Consider the following 20,579-nt stretch of genomic DNA (forward strand, 5'->3'; position numbering starts at 1 on the left):
AGTTTAGCTTTAACTTGCCTCAACACACCTGCCTCGAAGTTTCATGTTTACCTAAGATCTTGATTAGCTTGTTCACATGTGTTTGATTAGGGTTCTGCAGGATACTGGTCCGCAGGAACAAGTTTGGTGACCCCCTGTCTAGCCTTTATATATTTTTTGGTCACCTATGATGAAAATCATCTTTTGTAAGCTGTTTGGACAGAATTGATGTAGGTATCGGGTGTCCACTGTCATATTGGATTGATAGAAAGACAATAAGTCTCTTTTTTAATTTCCTGATGTTAAAATAGGACCCAAGTCCCTCCCATTTTGAGGCCCACCGCAATGTCATGTAGGAGTGCACTTTCCCCGGCCATCAAATTGATTGAAAGCTGCGTATTAACTTGTCTTCATAGTAACGCGTATAATCCTATCAACAAAACAGGACGTGCACAAAGCAAATGGGATTAAAAGATCTGTTCAGTTTTCTATGATCATCAAATGTGATCAAGAATGAGTTTTACAAGTTTAAAACATTTTTAAAACAGTGTATATTTCTAATGAATTACAAGGTTTTTTTGTCTTTATCGCTATAGCCATGTATCAGTACAATTATAAAAGAAGACGCTTCAATCCCGGTTTGTGGATGTTAAATCAGGTTTATTTTGTACCTTAACATAATGGATATCTAAACAGCAGTGGTTATTATCATGTGTCCAGTCACATTTGTGTGCAGAAACAATGCAAAGTGAAACACTTGTGTGTGTGTGCGCTGTCTGTGTGTGTGTTCTCATCGACTCATTAACTCCATAACAAAGACATCAAATCACTGAGAAAAAAAAATTCTTTAGAAATTCTTACAAACGTTAGTGAGATCTGCTTCCTTCATGTCTGTTACCGTGCTGTTTATCTAACACAGCGGAGGTGGAGATTGAGGCACACTGACAGACAAGTGTTAACGGTGGGTGTGGAGAACTAGCATTAAAGGCACAGGCAACAAAAACAGCTACAAAATGCTCAGAGCTGAAAATGACAAACTCTGAAAGGTATAATAAATAATCTGCGGGGTGTTTTGAGCTGAAACTGTACAGACACATTCTGGAGACACAAAAGGCTTAATTTTGAAAAAGGGGTAAAATAGGTGCCCCTTAAATGTTACAACCCTATATGCAGAGATAATGTAGATATCCTTAACCTGTTCAGTGCTGAACTAGTGATCAATTTCAGCTGCGGTATTGAACTGATTGACCATTGAGATTCTCTTATGTGTTTTGTCTTTAATGGACAACCAGTGTTTTTACAGGGACTCGAATGAGTTGATTACTGTAAAAATACAAAATTGTAGAAATCACAGATTTGGATTGACTATTTTCTCTTGCTATTTACCTTATTCTCCGCGGACGAGCGGGCGCTGCAATTTGAATCTTTTTGGCACGAGACTTCCGGTCTCATTCACTTCCATTCATTTTTAGACTTTAAAAACTGCTCGTTTCGCTGTTTGATGTTGCAAACTGATATTTCCTTGTTATAATATTCTACTTGGTCTGTATAGTCATGCAAACATTTGTTTGTAGAGCAAGTAGTTTGACCGTTTTTTGCCGTTTATTATTCCTAGTCATTTCTCCCATAGGCGACTGAAACGAGAGTTCTAAGACAATCTCGAAAACAGGTGCACTTCCGCATTTTAGAACAAGGTCAATACAGCCTGCTGTCTTAGGGTGCTTTCACACCTGTGAATCGATTCAGTTGTTCCGAAACAGGGATTACAAATGTTACATTGTTGCTCTTTGCTCTTGGAGCGGTTCGCTTTCACACTGCAAAGTTTCTAATCGGACCAAAAGAGCTAAAACAAGTCACGTGAGAGTAAACTCTCCTCACATTGGTCAGAGTGTCAGGGTTTATTTTGCAGCGTCCTGCTCAGCTGTCAGGAGAGGTGGTGGTTTGGAGGTGATTGACAGGGTGCGCGCGCCCGATGTGTCTGAGGAGAGACGCGGTGGGGAGGGGTGAGAATGGTGCGCGACGATGCCTATTTGAGGACCAGGAGGGAGACGCGAGATTACCAGGAGATCATCACTCGTTTGCGGGCATCCGGAGACTCGCGAAACTTCCCTCCCTACTCATAATTCTCTCTTCATATAGCCGTAAGCCTATTACATATCCATAAAACACTGTGATATAACCGCACTCGGATCGGATCGCTTTCTCACTGCATCCGAACCGCTCCAGGGTTCGTTTCAATCGAGCCGAGACCACCTCATTCAAGCGATCTCGGAGCGATTACTTTGGCGTGGAATAGAGCGCGATTGCCCTGTTCACATATGCCAATCGAACCGAGCTAACTGGGCAAATGAGATACGTTCCGAAACAAAAGTGTAGGTGTGAAAGCACCCTTAGATTTTTGGTTTAGAACCGTTCAACATCTTGTAAAGTTAATAAAAACTTCAAAGTGCTTTGTTAAATACATTTAAGACAAAGTTACAGATTCCCAGTTTCCACCAAAAAAAGAGCACCTGGCATGTCCATTGGTAGATCTCCTGAATCAAAAGCCACTGACTTTATCCTGTGTTATCCCTGTTAATACAACAAGGAACAGCTTCGTTATCATAACCCTTTGACATATACTTCACAATCACAACAGTGTGATCAGTCTAGGTTGGTCCCTGAAATGTATGATCCCAATGTGACTCAAACATTCAGTACATCATTGATCTACTGCTAAATCCAAATCTGCCCTCCCTCAATGGCTGGCACTGAGTCAAAGAAGGAAACATTTGCATGGCATTGGTCAAACCTCAAAACTTATTAGTGAAATAATGTTAGATTTAGTTGCCGACATTTTAATACAGATTTACTTGCCAAAGAATTGTGCTTTGTAAAATGCTCACTGATGTCAGTAGAATACAGCAATAATAATAATTCTACACGTAATATTATAATATGTGTTATTTATCATCAAATACACACTGTTTAGGTAACTAGAATGTTTAAACAGCTTCTTAATTCCACGTGGTTAAGGAGAAGTTGATGAATTTGTGTGTTGTAAATCTAGCAGCTCTAATCTCCATTGCATGCACAGGGCTGTGGCATATCAAGTCATAAACCAGATGCAGGAAAATACAAAAAAGCCTTCTAAATAACTCAGAAAGGGGGTCAGCTGAAGGGTCTTAAATACATGTGATGAGCAAGATGAGCATTCCCTAAAATCCAAAAGCAAACTTTTTGGAACTCAATCTTAGCCAAACACTGTTGTGGAGTGTTAGACACTTTTCTTTTTTATTACATCGTCAAAAAAATACAATAATTATGCTATCAAAACAAAAGATTCATGACACTCAGTGACGTTTGTGCAATGCCAGCAGGTTAAAAGCCAATTAAGAATTCAATTAAGTTTCATTAAATTTAAAGCAGCATATCTGAGATTTCACAGAGTTAATTGACTGGTCTCCAATCACCTTAGTCACACTCTTCCATAGATCTTATGCAGTAATGTAAGCTCCCTGTCAACATGGGCATGAATAAATCAACAATTCATTGCTCCTATATATCAAAACCAGAGGCTCGGGTGCCACTAGATGCCAAAAATTAAGGTGACCTGTCTAAACAAAAGAGATTTAATTAGTGTAGGGAGGCTGTTGAAGCATCTGATGCTGGCGTTCACAGTCTCTCTATGTGCTGGAGATGTATCAGTTACCTTCTCTCCAGCAGCAGAGCTCAGGTACAGGGCCGGGGGCTGAGCTGGTTATGGGATCCACAGGGTTTGGTTTCAGGGTTTTTACCATTCTAATGCTTGGAAACAGATACTTGATCTATCAAATCGGTTGGAGAACAGGATGTTTGTTGACTTCAATCATGCATCTGATTGTTTATCCTTTTCTCTTTAAGCATACTTCTATTTTAAGGCTAACAAATCAGTTCAAGTAGTAATGTCTTAAGTGCAGCTTTTTTTGTGCAAAATTTTCAATTAAAAGTGAAACATAGTTACAGTATACCTTGATAATTAGTACCAGTAAAAAGCTTGGGGTCAAATATTTTTTGTTTTGTTTGTTGTTTTTTCACAGAAGTGAATATTTTTGTTAAATGACAAAGTATATTTAACAAAAATAGAATTGTACATTTTTATTTAATTTTAGGTCATGCTAAAAAATCTGTTTTACATTCACAAAGAAATTATGTTTCAAGTAAATTCTGTTAAGAAATACTGGAAAAATACACATTATTATTATAAAAAAATGTTATGCAGCTCACTGTTTTCAAAAGTTTCTTTAGCACCAAATGACAATATCAGAATAATATTAATTTTTTTTTGTGGAAGGTCACGTGACACTGAAAACTGGAGTAATGCACAATGGTAATCCAGTTTGTGTCTCCACGCTGGTCCTACACCACCTAACCCGCTCCGAGCTGGGATCGAACCTCCAATTCTTTGGAGTTGGTTGCTCTAACAAGGAGGCTAAAGACCTTGGCTTCTAGCGCCTGTTGCTAGAGCACTTTTTTACAGGTCAGAGAAGTGAGGTTTACCTGCACAGCACTTCAATAGCTAGCCTCCGTTACACTCACCCTTTTAAACCTCACTCCTATCTGGGTCGTGGCATCAATGTAAAACCGCCGGTTCAACTGCACCTAACCCAATTCTTTGCATGGGGGTAGGTTGCTTTAACAAGAGGGGTAAAGACTATGGCCTATAGCGGCTGTCGCTGGAGCGTCTTTTTTAGAGGTCAGAGGAGTGAGGTTTACCTGAACAGCATTTCACTAGCTGACCTCTGTTATGCTCACCCCCTTAAACCTCACTCCCATCCGGGTTTTGGCACCACTGTAACCCCGCTGGTTTAACTGCACACAACCTGCTTCGAGCTGGGATCGAACCAGAAATTCTTTGCATGGGAGTCGGTTGCTCTAACAAGGAGGCTAAAGACCAAGGCCTCTAGCGTCTGTCGCTGGAGTGTCTTTTTTTAGAGGTCAGAGGAGCTAGGTTTACCTGCACAGCACTTCACAAGCTGAACTCCGTTACAAAAATTTTTAACTGAAAATAATTTTAATTTATATGTTATTTTTACATTGTTTCTTATTAATTATGTTTTTAAAAATATATTTATATTTTCATATTTTCTTTGAATAAATGGAGCCTGATAACACTCCCCCTAAATCTAGCTTTACATGAAGTCAAGCATAATGTGATGAACAGATTGGCAAAGAATAATAGGAAGAAATAATTACATTTCTGATTATATAAATAAATAGATATATGAATGAAACGTCCCATGACTTTCTTAATATATCAGAAAATTTCATCTTTTAATAAGTAAAGAGTACTTTTTAAAGATAGAATGATGTTTCCCAAAAATGTGGATTTTATTTATGAATTAATTGTTAATGAATATAAAAAAATACGCAAATGACATAAAAATATAATTTAAAAATCTGCACACTTACAAACCAGTTTTCATAAATGTATGGCGTAAAAAAAAAACTGGATATCTTTCTTGACATTTTCTAACTTACTCCTAGCTCTTAAATGTCATTGAGCCCTTAAAAAATGTCATTGCTTCTCTGGTCCATCACCACAAATGACTCTGTATGGTCTGTATCATCATTATTTTAGGAATTGATGCATTATTGGTTTTACATCTCCTGGTTGGTTTACAGTATTGCAAGTTGTGGTCTACTTCACACGGTTTTTATTCCACCTCCGAGTGCTCAGGACAGGCCATCTCATTTCCTAACAGTGCCTGTAATGGATTGTTTGGGCCGCTGGCCAGAGAGTTGCGTGCTAGGTATTTCCTCATGTTTTGGTTTCTTCCCAACGAGGTCACCCTCCCTAAGCTCGGCCCTCCGCTCAAAAAGTGTGAGTGCCTTCGTCCCAAAGACAGCTGCAATCAAATAAACAGATCAGGCCTTTATTTTATAACCGGCATGTATGCTTCCCTCCCATCCAGGAAATTAAGAGGCCAGCTGTATTAAATGTGTCTCTTCTGGCTACCCAAAAATGGATTATTTCAGTTCGAGAGCCGCAAAAATGGTTTTGGGAAGTGTGCTTGGTGCGATGTACAGTGTAGCTCTGTGGTTTGTTTATTGCACATGCTTTCAAGCATTATAAAAATGCTTGGAGAGTTTAGATCAGCATGATGCCTTTATAGAGTTGCCAGTGCTAATCGGCCACTAGAGGGTGGTAAGGGAGCTTTTTTTATGAGTTTACCCCCCTTAGAAGAATCTTTCAACGTGTTTCTCATCAAACGTTCAGTCATATCTCAAGAATGCTCTGATTGCTTTGACCTTTAGTGGTGCACTACACATGGAACAGTGTTTACCGTTTAACTGAGAACATGCAACGACACACAACAACAACACAAAGTTTTGTATATACTTTTTGTGTTGTGCACCTGCATGTTAAGAGGTTCAGCAGTCTTTATTTTAAAATGTTATTCCGCCTTTTTATTCTAAGGCAGTAAATTTTGATTTATTATTATTATTATTATTATGTATTTTTATTAGGACTGAACATTCATTTGAGCATCAATATCGCAATGTGTGCATCCACAATAGTCACATCGCAGGACTCATCGCAGAAAACATAAAGATATCGTTAAATAATATTTTTATGTAATTGTATAAAATTGTTTATACAATGATGCTATTTTACGTTTGTTTGTTCAATTGTCCTTTATGAATACTGTTAGACTACCTGAAAAAATTATAAACCTGTTTATTTAACTTTTATTTTTGGTTTGGTTTTGGTTTGGTTTGGTTTATCATATTTATTTATATGCTTGTAATTATATTTGATGCAGATGCACTGCATAGAAAAAGACTTGATCACCCCAGTGAATGTGCTGTGTTGAAATCTTTCCAAAAAGAGCTATTCAATTAATCTGGTGAAATTGTATTTATATCGTAGCAAAACAAAATATTGCGCAGCCTTAATTCTTCTTATTATTTTTACACACTGTCTGTGACAAAGTCTCGCTAATTGCAATATCAAAAATATTTATTGTTCCTTAAATTCCATGTGAGATAAACATTTACAAAACATTTAGTACTCATTGTTATTCTTTAGGTGAACAATGAATCTCTGCAAGTTAATCCACTAAAAAGAATGTTTGTTTGGCAATCTTCAGTCAAAGACTGGCCTTTTGCATCTGTTTGGAGTTGTAGTCCTTCTCTGATGTCAGTTTGACGGCTTCAGCAACAGTATTCTTAACCAAGTCTCTCATACCGTTAGTTTGCTAAGAGGGAATGATGCGTAAAAAGAAAGCTTTGCCCCCTACTTAAATTTTTGTTTCAATTGGAATTATTTCAACATCCTGAAATAAAAATCTCAGCAATGTTTGGGTCATGCAGGCTTTAAAGTGTTTCTTCACACACACACAAAATAATTTTTACAGACCTGTAGTCCTTGGTGATTTTTGATTTTTTAACAACTACTCACTACAGAGTCTAGAAACTAAAGAATATTTAGAAAAGTATTATTATCTTCAGCCTCAGCAAACTGAGCATCGTCCTATCACACATTGACCTGTAACATTTCAAACAGAAATTAATTCTGTTTTGGCTGGTTTTGTTTTACCTAAAAAGTGTCACTGGCATTTGACATATTTTATTAATCACTAAGGACCACAACTAGCCTTTTGTGGTCATTAAGGAGCCTTTTTTTAAATATGTGCATGCTACTTTGTGTATTCAAATATGTCATTGGGGCTCATGTGTGATCTTATCTTTATTGATTGTACACTACCTGACAAAAGTCTTGTTGTCAATCCCATTAGTAAAAGCAGCAAATAATAATTGACTTTCAGTTGATCTTTTGGAAAAGTGTCAGAAGGTAGATTTTTCTGATGAATGAACCTACATGGTTCCAATAGCGAAAGAAAAAATCACGGTTTAGGGTTACATTCAGTATGGAGGCGTACGAGAGATCTGCAGAGTGGATGGCATCAAGTCATTTGTGCTGCCTATTACATTACAAACCACAGGGGAGGGCAAATTTTTTAGATGGATAGCGCTTCTTCTCATACTTCAGCCTCCACATCAAAGTTCCTAAAAGCAAAGAAGTTAAAGGTCAAGCTCCAGGATTGGTCAGCCAAGTAACCAGACATGAACATTATTGAGCATGTCTGGGGTAAGATGAAGGAGGCCTTGAAGATGAATCCAAAGAATCTTGATGATCTCTGGGAGTCCTGCAAGAACGCTTTCTTTGCCATTTCAGTTGACTTTATTAATAAGTTATTTGAGTCATTGCAGAGATGTCTGGATGCAGTCCTCCGAGCTCATAGAAGTCATACACAATATTATTCTTTTTCCACTGCACCATGACGTTATATTCTATGCTGTACATTATTTCTGTTGATTGACAAGAATTTTGTCTAAGTAAAGTCAGACCTTACTGTCCTAATTAAATATTAATAATCAAGGCATGATCATATTTTATTAACTATTATTAAGTGTAATCTAGAGGCCTTTACCTTTTATATAAGCCACTACTGATACTAAATGATCAACTAGAAGTCAAGTTATTATTTGTTGTTCCTAAATCTTGGATAGCCTTTTGTCAGGTACTGTATAATGCAACCATAGCATTATTGATCCTCACTACCTTTAGCTGCTTACTTTTAGGTGGTAGGTGACACTGGTAACACTCAATGAGTTTTCCAACACTTTGTGTTAATGTGCATTGAAATACTGCGTGAGAAATGAGTAATGGAAACACCAAATTTCAAATTTAATCTATTTGTAAATAAAGCTTTTCCACTCACTTTAGGTGATTTTGGTCTTGTGCGAAAAAGAGTTAGAGTGAATAATTGAAGATAGAAACACATTTGCCAAATCAATTCTGCCATAGTCATCATCACACTCACAAGACTCTATCATAGACCATTTCAATGTGGACATGTCATTGGCCTATGAACATATGAACTGCTTGTTGTCAAACTATTTCATAACTGTAAAAAGAATTCAATAATAACTTAATGTTAAAACCGTTATTATAACATTATTTATCAGTATGAGGCTCTTTTTTGGATTCTCGGAAGCTATAGAAGTAAAAAAAATATATATGTAAAACAGGAATACATTGGGACCATTGGTTTTGTTAACATCCCTCATAATGGTCTATACTTGCCTTGTCAAGTGTTGGTTGCTTGGTTACCAATACTACAGTCAGCTGCTCTAATAACTTAATGGAAACACAGCCATACACTGAATTTGGCCAAATAATCAGAGCCAACCTTCTTACTTCAATCCACCATCACATTGTGGTCAGGGAGATGCATTGTCCAGTAAATTTTATACATGTCGGAATGATGGAGGCATTGCATTTGGTTCAGTTTAGTGACCTCTGACCAGAGAATGTGAAGATATTTGATTAATAGAAAATCTTTTATATTTTGCAAGTATTATTTGTTTATTTTGCAGTGTTCCTAGATTAAAGTCAAAAGCACATTTGTTTTCAACATGTTTTTTTTCCCTTATCAAAAATTCCTTTTCCTTTCTAGTTTCTAGTAATACTCTTTGTTTCTAGTTTTTTTTTTACAGAATGTTAAAAATCACAAATGTGTTCTGCTTTTATAATTAATACTTGAAGACAAGTGAACCATATTAGACTGATTACCATACATTTAACACGAATACCTAATATATAATCAATCACATTGATAAATATCAATTGTGATTTACCTTTTATTTAAAAGTCAGTGAAATTATCAAACTACTGATTTGACCTTTTCAATCAAGTGTCTCCAAGGGCTTCTAATAATGTTTTTTTCCCCTGTATGTTGTTTTGATCAATCGTTCATTTTACTTTTCACATTATACATTTAAATAATTAGATTTTGCTTGATTTGAATAAATTAATATGTAGGCCACCTGCGTGCTGACTCTTGCGTGCACTTGAATACATGATGCTGGAAAGAATAAATGAACTGACCTGATTACATTGTCACCTATTTTTCCAGGTCGTGAATTATTAAACAAATGCAAATCTGTCATTCAGAACAACACTTGATAACACTCTTTCTATTAATTGGTGTTGACACGTGTAAGGTCACATCCCAGTTTAAATGGTGTCAAGAGAGAAAATTGGGGGCAAAACCACCAACATCTAAACAAAAGACATCCATTCTCTCTGTCTGCTTTTTTTTCTTTTTTTGTTTTGTCAGTGTTGCCTGTTTTAGATCACACTGTTGGCTTGTTCGCATGTGCCCATTGCTTTGTTCATTAGTGACATTGCCGGCTACTCTATCCACTGTGTAAATTATTAAGTGCATTCTGCTATCAGAGTTTATTGTTTATTGTCTGTTGGGCCATGGTCACTTGTTGAGACGGTGTAGATGGAGTCAAGATATTTGTGGGTTTGGTGTTCAGAATGTGTGTCACTCTCTGGTGACACGGAGTGATCAGCCGCTGCTTGCTGGATATCAACTGTATTTAGGAGGACGCTAGTTTGTAAGTAAGATGTTTTTATACCTGTTGTGTTTGTAGAACTGATGCAGTTTGTTATTTTCAGTCAAATTTCGATTATGGCTGTATTTGAGAACAACATGTCTTTGAAGTATTTGTATTGTTTTACAATACTGTTGGTAGTCTTTATGACATTTAGTTTCAAAACAGACTTCATTCGAAGGATTTGCTTTTAATGTGAACCAAACTTTGATGCTTTTTTCTGATTTAAAGTGTTGTTGGTTACATGTAGTCTCTCTGTACTAGATAATAATGGTACATTTTAAGGCTTTTAAACTCTCATTGCTGAACACATGATGGCAACACTTTATTTTGATGGTCCATTTGAGTATTAGTAGACTGTCTGCTTAATATCTGTTGATACTGTTCCTTCAACAGACATAACTAAGAAACTTTGCAAGTACATCAACTTACATTAACCCCAACCTAACAGTCTACTTATAATCTAACGAGAATTAGTTCCCATGTAGATGTAATGTAACTTAAATTCAACAAACGAACCATCAAAATAAAGTGTGACCTATAATTGTTTTACATGTGTATATTAGACCACTTGAAAAAAAAAATGTCTCTCTCAATTTACAAGATATAGTTATATGTTTGAGTAAGGCAACAAGGTGGCGCAGTAGGTATTGCTGTCACCTCACAGCAAGAGGGTAGCTGGTTCAAGCCTCAGCTGGGTCAGTTGGCGTTTCTGTGTGGAGTTTGCATGTTCTCTTTGCGTTTGCATGGGTTTCCTCCGGGTGCTCCGGTTTTCCCCACAGTCCAAAGACATGCGGTACAGGAGAATTGGGTAGGCTAAATTATCCGTAGTGTATGAGTGTGTATAGATGTTTCCCAGAGATGGGTTGCAGCTGATAGGGCATCCGCTGTGTAAAGCATATGCTGGATAAGTTGGCAGTTCATTCCGCTGTGGCGACCCCGGATTAATTAACGAACTAAGCTGAAAAGAAAATGAATTAATAAATGAATGTTTGAATAAAATTATTTTATTTGTTTTATTCTGTAAGCTGCTTATTTTATTTCTTCCAATTTTAATTTTGAAAAAAAAAAAAACATTGTCATTCAGAGAGCATTTTGCATTAAAAAGTGCTTTTTTTCATTTAATGGTGATTTTTATTTTATTTTATTCTTTTCAAACAATTTAAGAAAACGTGTAATAACCCTGTTTTATCACAATGTTTAATCACAACCAATGAAAACAATGCTATTCTGACCAGTTTCTAAAACAAATTGGTCTAAATAATAATATGGTCTAAATATTATGTGAAATTTAGACAAAATTTTATTTATAATTTATATTATAAAATAGGGCTGCACAATATTGGAAAAAAATTATGAATATAATTTTACCAGGTAAATTGAATAGCTGTATTTGGAATTAATTCATTCATATACATGGATTAAAATGATCGAGTCTTTTTTTATGCAGTGCATTTGCATAAATTGTAATATATTACAAGCATATATAAATACAACAGAGCAAAGATAAAACTGAAATAAACAGTGCTTTATGGTCTTACAATATCCAGGTATAGAAATTGAACAATCAAACATGACATGGGCATCATTGAATAGATTATTAAAAAATAATTATTTCTTTATTTCTTTATTTATTCTTTTAATATTTTAATAAACAATTTAATCCTGCAATGTGACTGGTAAAACTATATATATATATATATATATATATATATATATATATATATATATATATATATATATATATATATATATATATATATATATATATATACCAATATATATATATATATATATATATATATATATATATATATATATATATATATATATATATACCATATAAACTAAGAATTTTCTCAATGGGCTCTTATTATAAATACAGTTGAAGTCAGAATTGTTAGCCCCCCTTTGATTTTTATTTACTTTTTTCTTTTTAAAATATTTCTCAAATGATGTTAAACAGCAAGTAAATTTTCACAGTATAATATATCTATATATATATATATCTATATATATATATATATCTATCTATATATATATATATATATATATATATATATATATATATATATATACATATATATATAAATGTATATATATATATATATATATATATATATATATATATATATATATATATATATATATATAAATGTGTATATATATATATATATATATATATATATATATATATATATATATATATATATATATATATATATATATATATATATATATACTGGAGAAATAATTATTTTGGCTAAAATAAAAGCAGTTTCTAATTTTTTTTAAAAACTATTTTAAGTTCAAAATTATTAGCCCCTTTAACCTGTATGATACCACAGGGTAATCTTTAGAGGTACATAAATGTTATAAATTTCTGGTCATTACAAGAAGTCTTATTTTATGATACTTATTAAATGCCATTTTAGGAACCAAAAGTCATTTAAAGCCACACCAAAATATACTCATAATTATGCGTAGACTGCAGGCAAAACTGTTATTGTGATATTAGTGTTTATAAACATTAAGTTTCAAAGTTATAAAACTATTCGTTTTTTTTTTCAAGCCAATTGTCAAAATTACAAAGATTTAGAGACAAACTAATTAGTCTCTAAAATAAACTAAAAGAAATGTGCTAAAACACGATCACAAAAAAAAGAGAAAACTTTTGCAAACAACTTTAATGGGTTGAATTTCAATCAATTAAATGTAGTCTTTTTAACTTAATTTGTTTGTTTAAATTCAACCCAAATACATTTTCAAACTCTTACTTAAAAAAAAAAAGTTAAATCTAATGAATGATCTTTGAATCCTTTAGGTGTAACAATTTTTGACAAAATATTAGTTTTACAGGCAGGATAATTTATTGTATTAATAAAGCAGCTAGCAAACAGTAGAAAGAATACAATCTTCAAATCTTTTTCTTAACCTTCACTTTAACCTATAGGATTTGCTGCTTTAGACTTTATAGACTGTTTTCACTCAATCCTCTAAATTCAAGAGCTGTCAAACATGCTCATCAGGCATTTTAACTGAAGGTGTAAATGTGACTTAACATAAAATGTATCGCTTGCATGTCAACACAAGTGTGTGGTCTTGAATTCCACTAGAAAGCAGAGATATATGGGGAGCGTTTAACCTTAGCAGACCTTATACAAACTCTGTAGGCCTACATATTTGTAGTGTTCCGGTTCTTTTCCCCTTTTTTTCTCCCCCCCTCCTCCCAATAATTTCATTTCACATGCTAGAACAGAACATTGAGAAATATTCCCCAGTCTCTTTTCTGTGTTATCCCACTAACATAATATTATAATACTCTGGTACTAGTTTTTATATCCGAGTGATATTTTTGTTCTGCAATCAGTGATAAAGGACATTATCTAAATTGCTGTAAAGAGATGGTTTACCCAAAAATGAAATGATTTGCTCTCCTTGCACTTGACACAACCGGTTTGTATTTGTTTCTTCTGTTAAACACAAAAGAAGATATTCGGAAATGCATTGACTTCCATATCTGTTTGTCCTGCTATATAAGTAAAGGGTTACACGTTTTCAACCGCCTTCAAAACATATTCTGTGTTTAACAGAAGAAAGAAACTCATAAATGTTTACAACCACTTGAGGGTTGTGAGAAATTTTCTTTTTTTTTGGGTGAACTATCCCAAAAAAGTCCCACTCTCTCTATCAGTCTTTGTGTGGCCCATGAGGAAGAAAAGAGGATAGGAGGACCATGTTGCTCCAGCATCCACTCCCTAAGCCATAGAATATGATAGTTGATAGAAACCAAATGTGCCATGGTGTCCACTGGCTTTGATTAAACCTTCACGCAGACACAGATGCATCCTGACTGTGAGTGAGGAACTGAACTGCCGCTCAAAGGTCACGAAGGAACGAGATTCGCTAATGTAGTTTTGCCCCAAATACCCACATTTTATCCCTCCCAAAGTTTATCTATTTACCAATTGTACAAGTTCTGGGAAATGTACTCCTGCCTTTGCCCAAGCCGTGTCACAGTGCATTTCGTGCTGTTTGGACATCAAAGTGCCGTGCAAAAGGAAATTGGGAGGACCACCTCACAGAGACAAAGCAAAATAGCATGCTGCGGCATATCAGTGTTCCCTTTGATGCTCTGTGTGTGTGTGTGTGTGTGTGTGTTTCACGGAGAGCCCTTTGAGAGTCACATTTGATATGCATTCTGCATGGAGTCCATTAGGATATTACAGTTTCATCAGCAGTGATCTAAATGTTTCCATATACTCTGCATTTTCCCTCTGGTAAAGTGGGATCTAGACGTTGGGCTCAGGTACAACTATTTTGCCCCCCAGCTAGGGCCCCTCTTACAGTAATGCTCACATATCGCCTGCACGGACCACAGCGCTGCTCAAAAGAAAGACCGCAAATGGCTGTTTTTCATGTGTATGATTGTGATATTATGCTGTGTAGAAGATCAAATGGCAGTAATTGGGGATTTATTCCACTGCCTTACGGGTCTACTAGAAATAATTTGTTTTGATGGCACATTACCTGAATTGGTAAATATTGTATGATGATATAAGCTCTTTGTTTTGCAGCTCTGTCCAGCTGCTCAGCCTCTGGAGGAAAGCTGTCCAATAGAAGAAGAGCTTAGAGAGAAACCAGCGGTGTTACGGCAAACCAGCTCTGATTATTACAGACAGATCACTAATACAGACATGGACAGACTCAAGGTGAGTCTTGTTAGTTTCTGAAAAATAATACTGTATCAGTGGCAAATCCTATTATTTGTTCTTTTCAAAATTTAGTGAGTTGTTTGATTTCAGCAAAGGTCCTTTTGTTCACCTTTGAAATCTTATCACCTCCAAAATGTATATACAGTGCATCTGGAAAGTATTCATAGCGCTTCACTTTTTGCACATTTTTTATGTTATAGCCATATTCCAAAATTGATTAAATTCATGTATTTCCTCAAAATTCTACACACAATACCCCATAATGACCATGTGAAATAACAAATCACATGTACATAAGTATTCACAGCCTTTGCTCAAAACTTTGTTGATGCACCTTTGGCAGCAATTACAGCCTCGAGTTTTTTTGAATATGATACTACAAGCTTGGCACACCTGTCTTTGGGGATTTTTGGCCATTCCTCTTTGCAGTACAGGCTCTGTCAGGTTGGATGGGAAGCGACAGTGTACAGCCATTTTTAGATCTCTCCAGAAATGTTCAATAGGATTTGGGTCTGGGCTCTGGCTGGACTCAAGGACATTCACAGAGTTGTTGTGAACCCACTCCATTGATATTTTGGCGGTGTGCTTTGGGTCATTGTAATGCTGGAAGATGAGCCCGTTGCCCTAGTCTGAGATCAAGAGCACTATGAAGCAGGTTTACATTCAGGATGTCTCTGTACATTGCTGGATTTATCTTTGCCTCTATCTTGACTAGTCTTTCAGTTCCTGCTGTATGTGAATGACTCACTTGCATTTTTGACATTAGGATACTTAGCTCACTTTGAAGTACCCTAATAAGAATAAAAATAAACAGTCTACTGAAATATAAAGTAACATTTATGATCCGTTTCAAAAACACTAAACTTTTTTTAGTTAATTCAGTTTGGCCAAAGTCCCTTTAAGGCATTAGTAGGCAGGGCTTTAGTCACCATATTGACCTCAAAAAGATACGAGTGACGTGTCTTGTGTATTGTATAGTCTTTGGTTTGGCTTATCTTTATCCACATCTTGGGTTTATTTTTTTCAACTGAGCTCTTTGCTGTGTATTTTGCTATAGAAGAAAACCCCCTCATGTTTTGCAAAGTATCTGCTTTATGTTGTTATGTTAGAATTCTTATGTTAGGAATTAGGTATCGAAATTCATGAGGATTAGGTGCGGTTCAAACCGGTTACTTAGCTACCAGTGCCATAATGGCACAGGCTTTCGGTACCCAACCCTACTTTTAAACAATAAAAGTACAATGCATGAATTGATTTATTCCAATGCAAATATGTTATGCATTGCAATTTAAACAACAACTTGTATTCAATGCACACATTGTATACTGATGCTTCAAATGAATCTGGGAATATTCCCATCCCTAATACTTACCAATGAACAAAGTGTGTTGTGCTTTAAAATGTGACTCAAGTTATGCCTTAAAATGTTTCATCAATTGGGTTCCATTAGATCTTGGAACAGGACAATTAAGTGCATATTTTCTTCCTTTGAAAGTGTACTTTAGGGTATTAGGACTATTAGGGTATTCACTGTTACATCTGCTGACATTCAGTTCACTTTCATTTTAACCCCACCAGCACCCTGAGACTGAAGATTCCCCTCAAGCTCGCTACCCCCCTGCATCTCTTTCACCTTCTCCACCCAAATCCACCACTACACCCTCAGTCACCGATCCATCTTCTACCTCACATGGGAAGACTTTCCAGAATGTTCACTTGGCCACTACGGGTAAGAGAGCCCTGATGCGTCTGTTTCATACCCCTGTGCTGTTGTATGGTTCTGCAGTCATGACTGAAATTTGTGGGCACTGCTGTCTCTATTGACTCATCCTTTTTAATTTCACTTGATGACTTAATTCCAATTCAATGAGTAATGGTAATCAGTCTGTGTGAATATGATCAGAACATAACTGAAAACAGATGAGAGTAAGAAAATGATGTTCTTGTTCTCATTGTCATTGCAGTGGTGAAGAACCTTAGCTCCAGTACCCCTGCAAGTAAACCAGTACCAGAGAAAGGGAAACTGCTGATGGGAGAAATGAAACTTGGAGATGTTAAATCTATTGCCAGCCTTACGAAATCTGGATTGACAGCTGATTTGGCATTTTCAGTTAGTAAATTTGCATTGGACACGCAATTGACTTCCATTATTTATTTATTTCTTTCAATGTGATGTATTCAGGAGATTCAAAGATTTTATATACAGTCCCTAATTTTAGCCAGTGCAGTTTAAATTAAGCTTAAATGCTGCACCATAAACTGGGAATAATAGTTAAGGTTTAATGCATAAATTTGTACCTTACTATTTGTTTATTAGATATTTTGGCCATTCAGACTTTTCAGTGATATAGGAAGTCACCATCTTCCATGTTTACCTTGGTCACTGTTGGTCTCTACCTTGGTCACTGTTACAATTGTTAATTGCTCAACACAATCTTGCATCCAAAATGTATATGTATAAAAAGAAACCAGAATACAACTCCCTTAAAAAACTTCAACAATATACTTAACCCTTTTCTAGCCAAGCATTTCTGTGAGGGTTTTGTTTTAAGTGTACTTGACAGCTTAAGGGAACTAACTGAAGTATATAATTTGTCATGCTATTTTGTTTTAGAATAAAATGGTGGTCTTACCGACAGAGGAGGCTAATTTGTCTGACATTGATTACCTGGTGCCCATGCATGATGAAAAGGGCAGACCTATAGCAGAATGGAAGAGACAGGTGATGGTACGACAGCTACAGGCCAGATTATTTGACCAGGAAAGCCAAAGAATTAAGGTGAGCAACAAATATTGCACCAGTAATCTTCTAAGTACATAGCTCGGTAAATCTGAGATTTTGTTCTGACTGTAACTTTATCAACTCTTGTTTTTAACTTAATTGATATTCAACAGGAGAATGGTAATAGACATGCAAAGATGGACAGTTGGAGGTTCTCCCAGGCTCACAATGCCATCCTTGGTCCATTTGGAGAACTTCTAACAGAGGATGACCTCATCTATCTAGAGAGGCAAATTGAGAGTGTCTCCATGCAGAAGCACTGCGAGGGCTATGAAATGGAACTTGCTCGTCTAGCTGAAGAACTACGCAACATTCTCCCAGCACCCATTGTCAACATCACAGTCAACACCCAATACAAGAACGCTACGCAGACTCCTTTACCTGTTTGGTGCAACCGTATTTCAGGCATTGTGAAGAGTATGTCACTACTTATGACAAACCTTACAGATCAGCCTTACTGCAAAATGCCAAACACGGAGCTTGTGAATGTCTTCTCTCAGGCCTCAGAGAGGCAAGCAACCAACAGAGGAAGGAGGGAAAAGATAGAAAATGAGATTCACCAATTTGGGGTCTCTGTGAGAAACCTGAAGTCCAACTTTGAGAATCAAAATGATTCTTCATTGGAGGATTTAATGAGGGTTGGATCATTGGTTCAACAAGTCCAAGAACCAGTTAAGAATGGTTTTGATGAGGACTCTCAAAAACAAGATCAAAGAACGGAGGCTGATCTTGATGAAGATGATACATCTTTCGACTATGTCATCAGTGATGCCATGGAAAGTACAACCCTGAGAAAAGAACGTATTGTGGTGTTGTTCTTGGGTCACTGGAAGAAGTCTGCTTATACTGTAACCGTAAGAAATGCTCAGAGGAAACAAAGTGTTGATTCACTGGAAATAAAGAAGCCCAAGTGTGAGCGTAAAACTAGCTTGGATATCTCTCAGAAGAGGACCATGGAGAATGGTAAACTGGGGCACTTTTTCAAGCAGAGAAGTGCCATCAATAAGATGATTGGGAACTGGAGAAGCATGATCTCATTTGTCCCATCAAGGCAGATCCGAAGACTCAACCGACAACAGGCAATTTACTCACCTGAGCAGTTCCTGCCTCGTGTGGATGGATCTCCCATCGACTACGACACCCTGACACTTGATCTCTTCATGCTTGGCTACTTTCACATACTGGAGCTGGATTTGCCACCGGATGAGAGAAAAATGAGACACCTCTTGTGCTTTGAAGTGTTCGATCATGTGGGCCGTTTTACCTGGGAGACTGTCCGGGATTTTCACAAGGCTGTAATTCAGGACATTGAGGCTGGAAACCGGGAATGGAAGGATGGATTTGAGGACATTAAAGTAAAGTTCTTCGGAGATGGATCAGGCCAACCAGAGCTTGAACATTCAGAACAGACCACAGTAGTAGAAACTAGGCGTGTGCCTAAAGTCATCGTACAGACGCCCACTCCAGATGAGAGTGATGTGCTCAGAAGTAATGCAGATATTAGTAGTTTGACTAATGAGGAGATTTGCAAATATATTGATCGTAGTTTTGCGTTCTGGAAGGAAAAGGAGGCAGAGATATTTGATTTTGAAGAATGACAGTAAGCCTGTTTGGGTGGTGTGGGGGTGTACATAAAGATTTCTTATCTTTAAAAATTTATTTTGGGGGGATTTGATTTAGAATTGACTGGTAGCAATATTTATACAGCTGTGGCATTTAAAGGTGCTGTATGTGAGTTTTTGACTCTTGTAAATCATAATAATACGATAATAGTTTGCAGATATTTAAGGAACATGCTACGTGAACATTCTTGTTTATCTAAAAAACAATACTTTCGTCAGAATGTTTGTCTTTGTTTTGGGCTGTATAACTCCACCCACTACAAGTTTACCCAATGATAATTTAGCACCCAAGGTTGCATTGGTGGAACCCACATAGTATTTCATTTCGGTCATGAAGGCTGCCTCAATAATTGCAGGCGCAGCCAAAAATATGACTTCTAGAGGGCAGTAGCTACCTCCAAAATGAGATACAGATTCAGAGTTATAAAAATCCGTATGGGATGGTTTTTATGTAGTCAAAAATTATAATATTACAAACGTAAACAACTGATCAGCAGTCTGTAAGGTTCAATCTTCAGACACGCTTGTGCTGTCAATCTGGCAACTTGTGTGACTCATGTCTGAGGAGGAGGGGCCAGGTGAAATGTATTCCTATCCAATATTTTGAATTTGGATTGCAAAACCTAGTTCAACCTCTAGGTGTAAATCCTACATGCTGCACCTTTAAGGCATCATTTTGCCATTTATTCTCCAATTTTCCAGGAGTGCAAAATGGAAGACTGCCATAAATTGATATTTGTTACTCTTTTCTGATTATTTATTATCAGTATGCGATGATTTAAATAACTTCAGTTCAGTTTTTGTTACTTACTAAGAATTTGACATTTACTTACAGAGGCTGATATGTTTTGATTTGCACCAGTATTGGAGGCTGCCTATTTAAACGATTGAGTAAAATAAATGATCATATGATTGCTTACTGTTGCACATAGAGTCGTGTGTATCTCTTTAAGAGCAGGTGGGAGCTTAACTGAACTATTTTAAATCTGAGTATTTCCCCCCTCCTTGAACGACTGGCCTAAAAATAGCAGTGTGAAAGACAAGCATGCT

At 36.2% G+C, this 20,579-nt stretch overlaps 1 protein-coding gene across 1 annotated transcript in view; it reads left to right on the forward strand.

The window, feature by feature from the left end:
- espnla (espin like a) overlaps positions 1 to 20,456 on the forward strand; it is a 48,804-nt gene extending 28,348 nt beyond the window's left edge. The window contains exons 7-11 of the mRNA XM_087257290.1: positions 14,988 to 15,122; positions 16,704 to 16,854; positions 17,090 to 17,235; positions 17,740 to 17,904; positions 18,021 to 20,456. Of these exons, the coding sequence (XP_087113416.1) occupies positions 14,988 to 15,122; positions 16,704 to 16,854; positions 17,090 to 17,235; positions 17,740 to 17,904; positions 18,021 to 19,505 (2,082 nt within the window). The 3' untranslated portion in view covers positions 19,506 to 20,456. The remainder of the gene's footprint in view (positions 1 to 14,987; positions 15,123 to 16,703; positions 16,855 to 17,089; positions 17,236 to 17,739; positions 17,905 to 18,020) is intronic.
- The last annotated feature ends 123 nt before the right edge of the window (positions 20,457 to 20,579 follow it).

The sequence above is a fragment of the Danio rerio genome, chromosome 6 (assembly GCF_052040795.2).
Source record: "Danio rerio strain M-AB ecotype USA chromosome 6, GRCz13ab, whole genome shotgun sequence".
In the NCBI taxonomy this organism is placed as follows: Eukaryota; Metazoa; Chordata; class Actinopteri; order Cypriniformes; family Danionidae; genus Danio; species Danio rerio.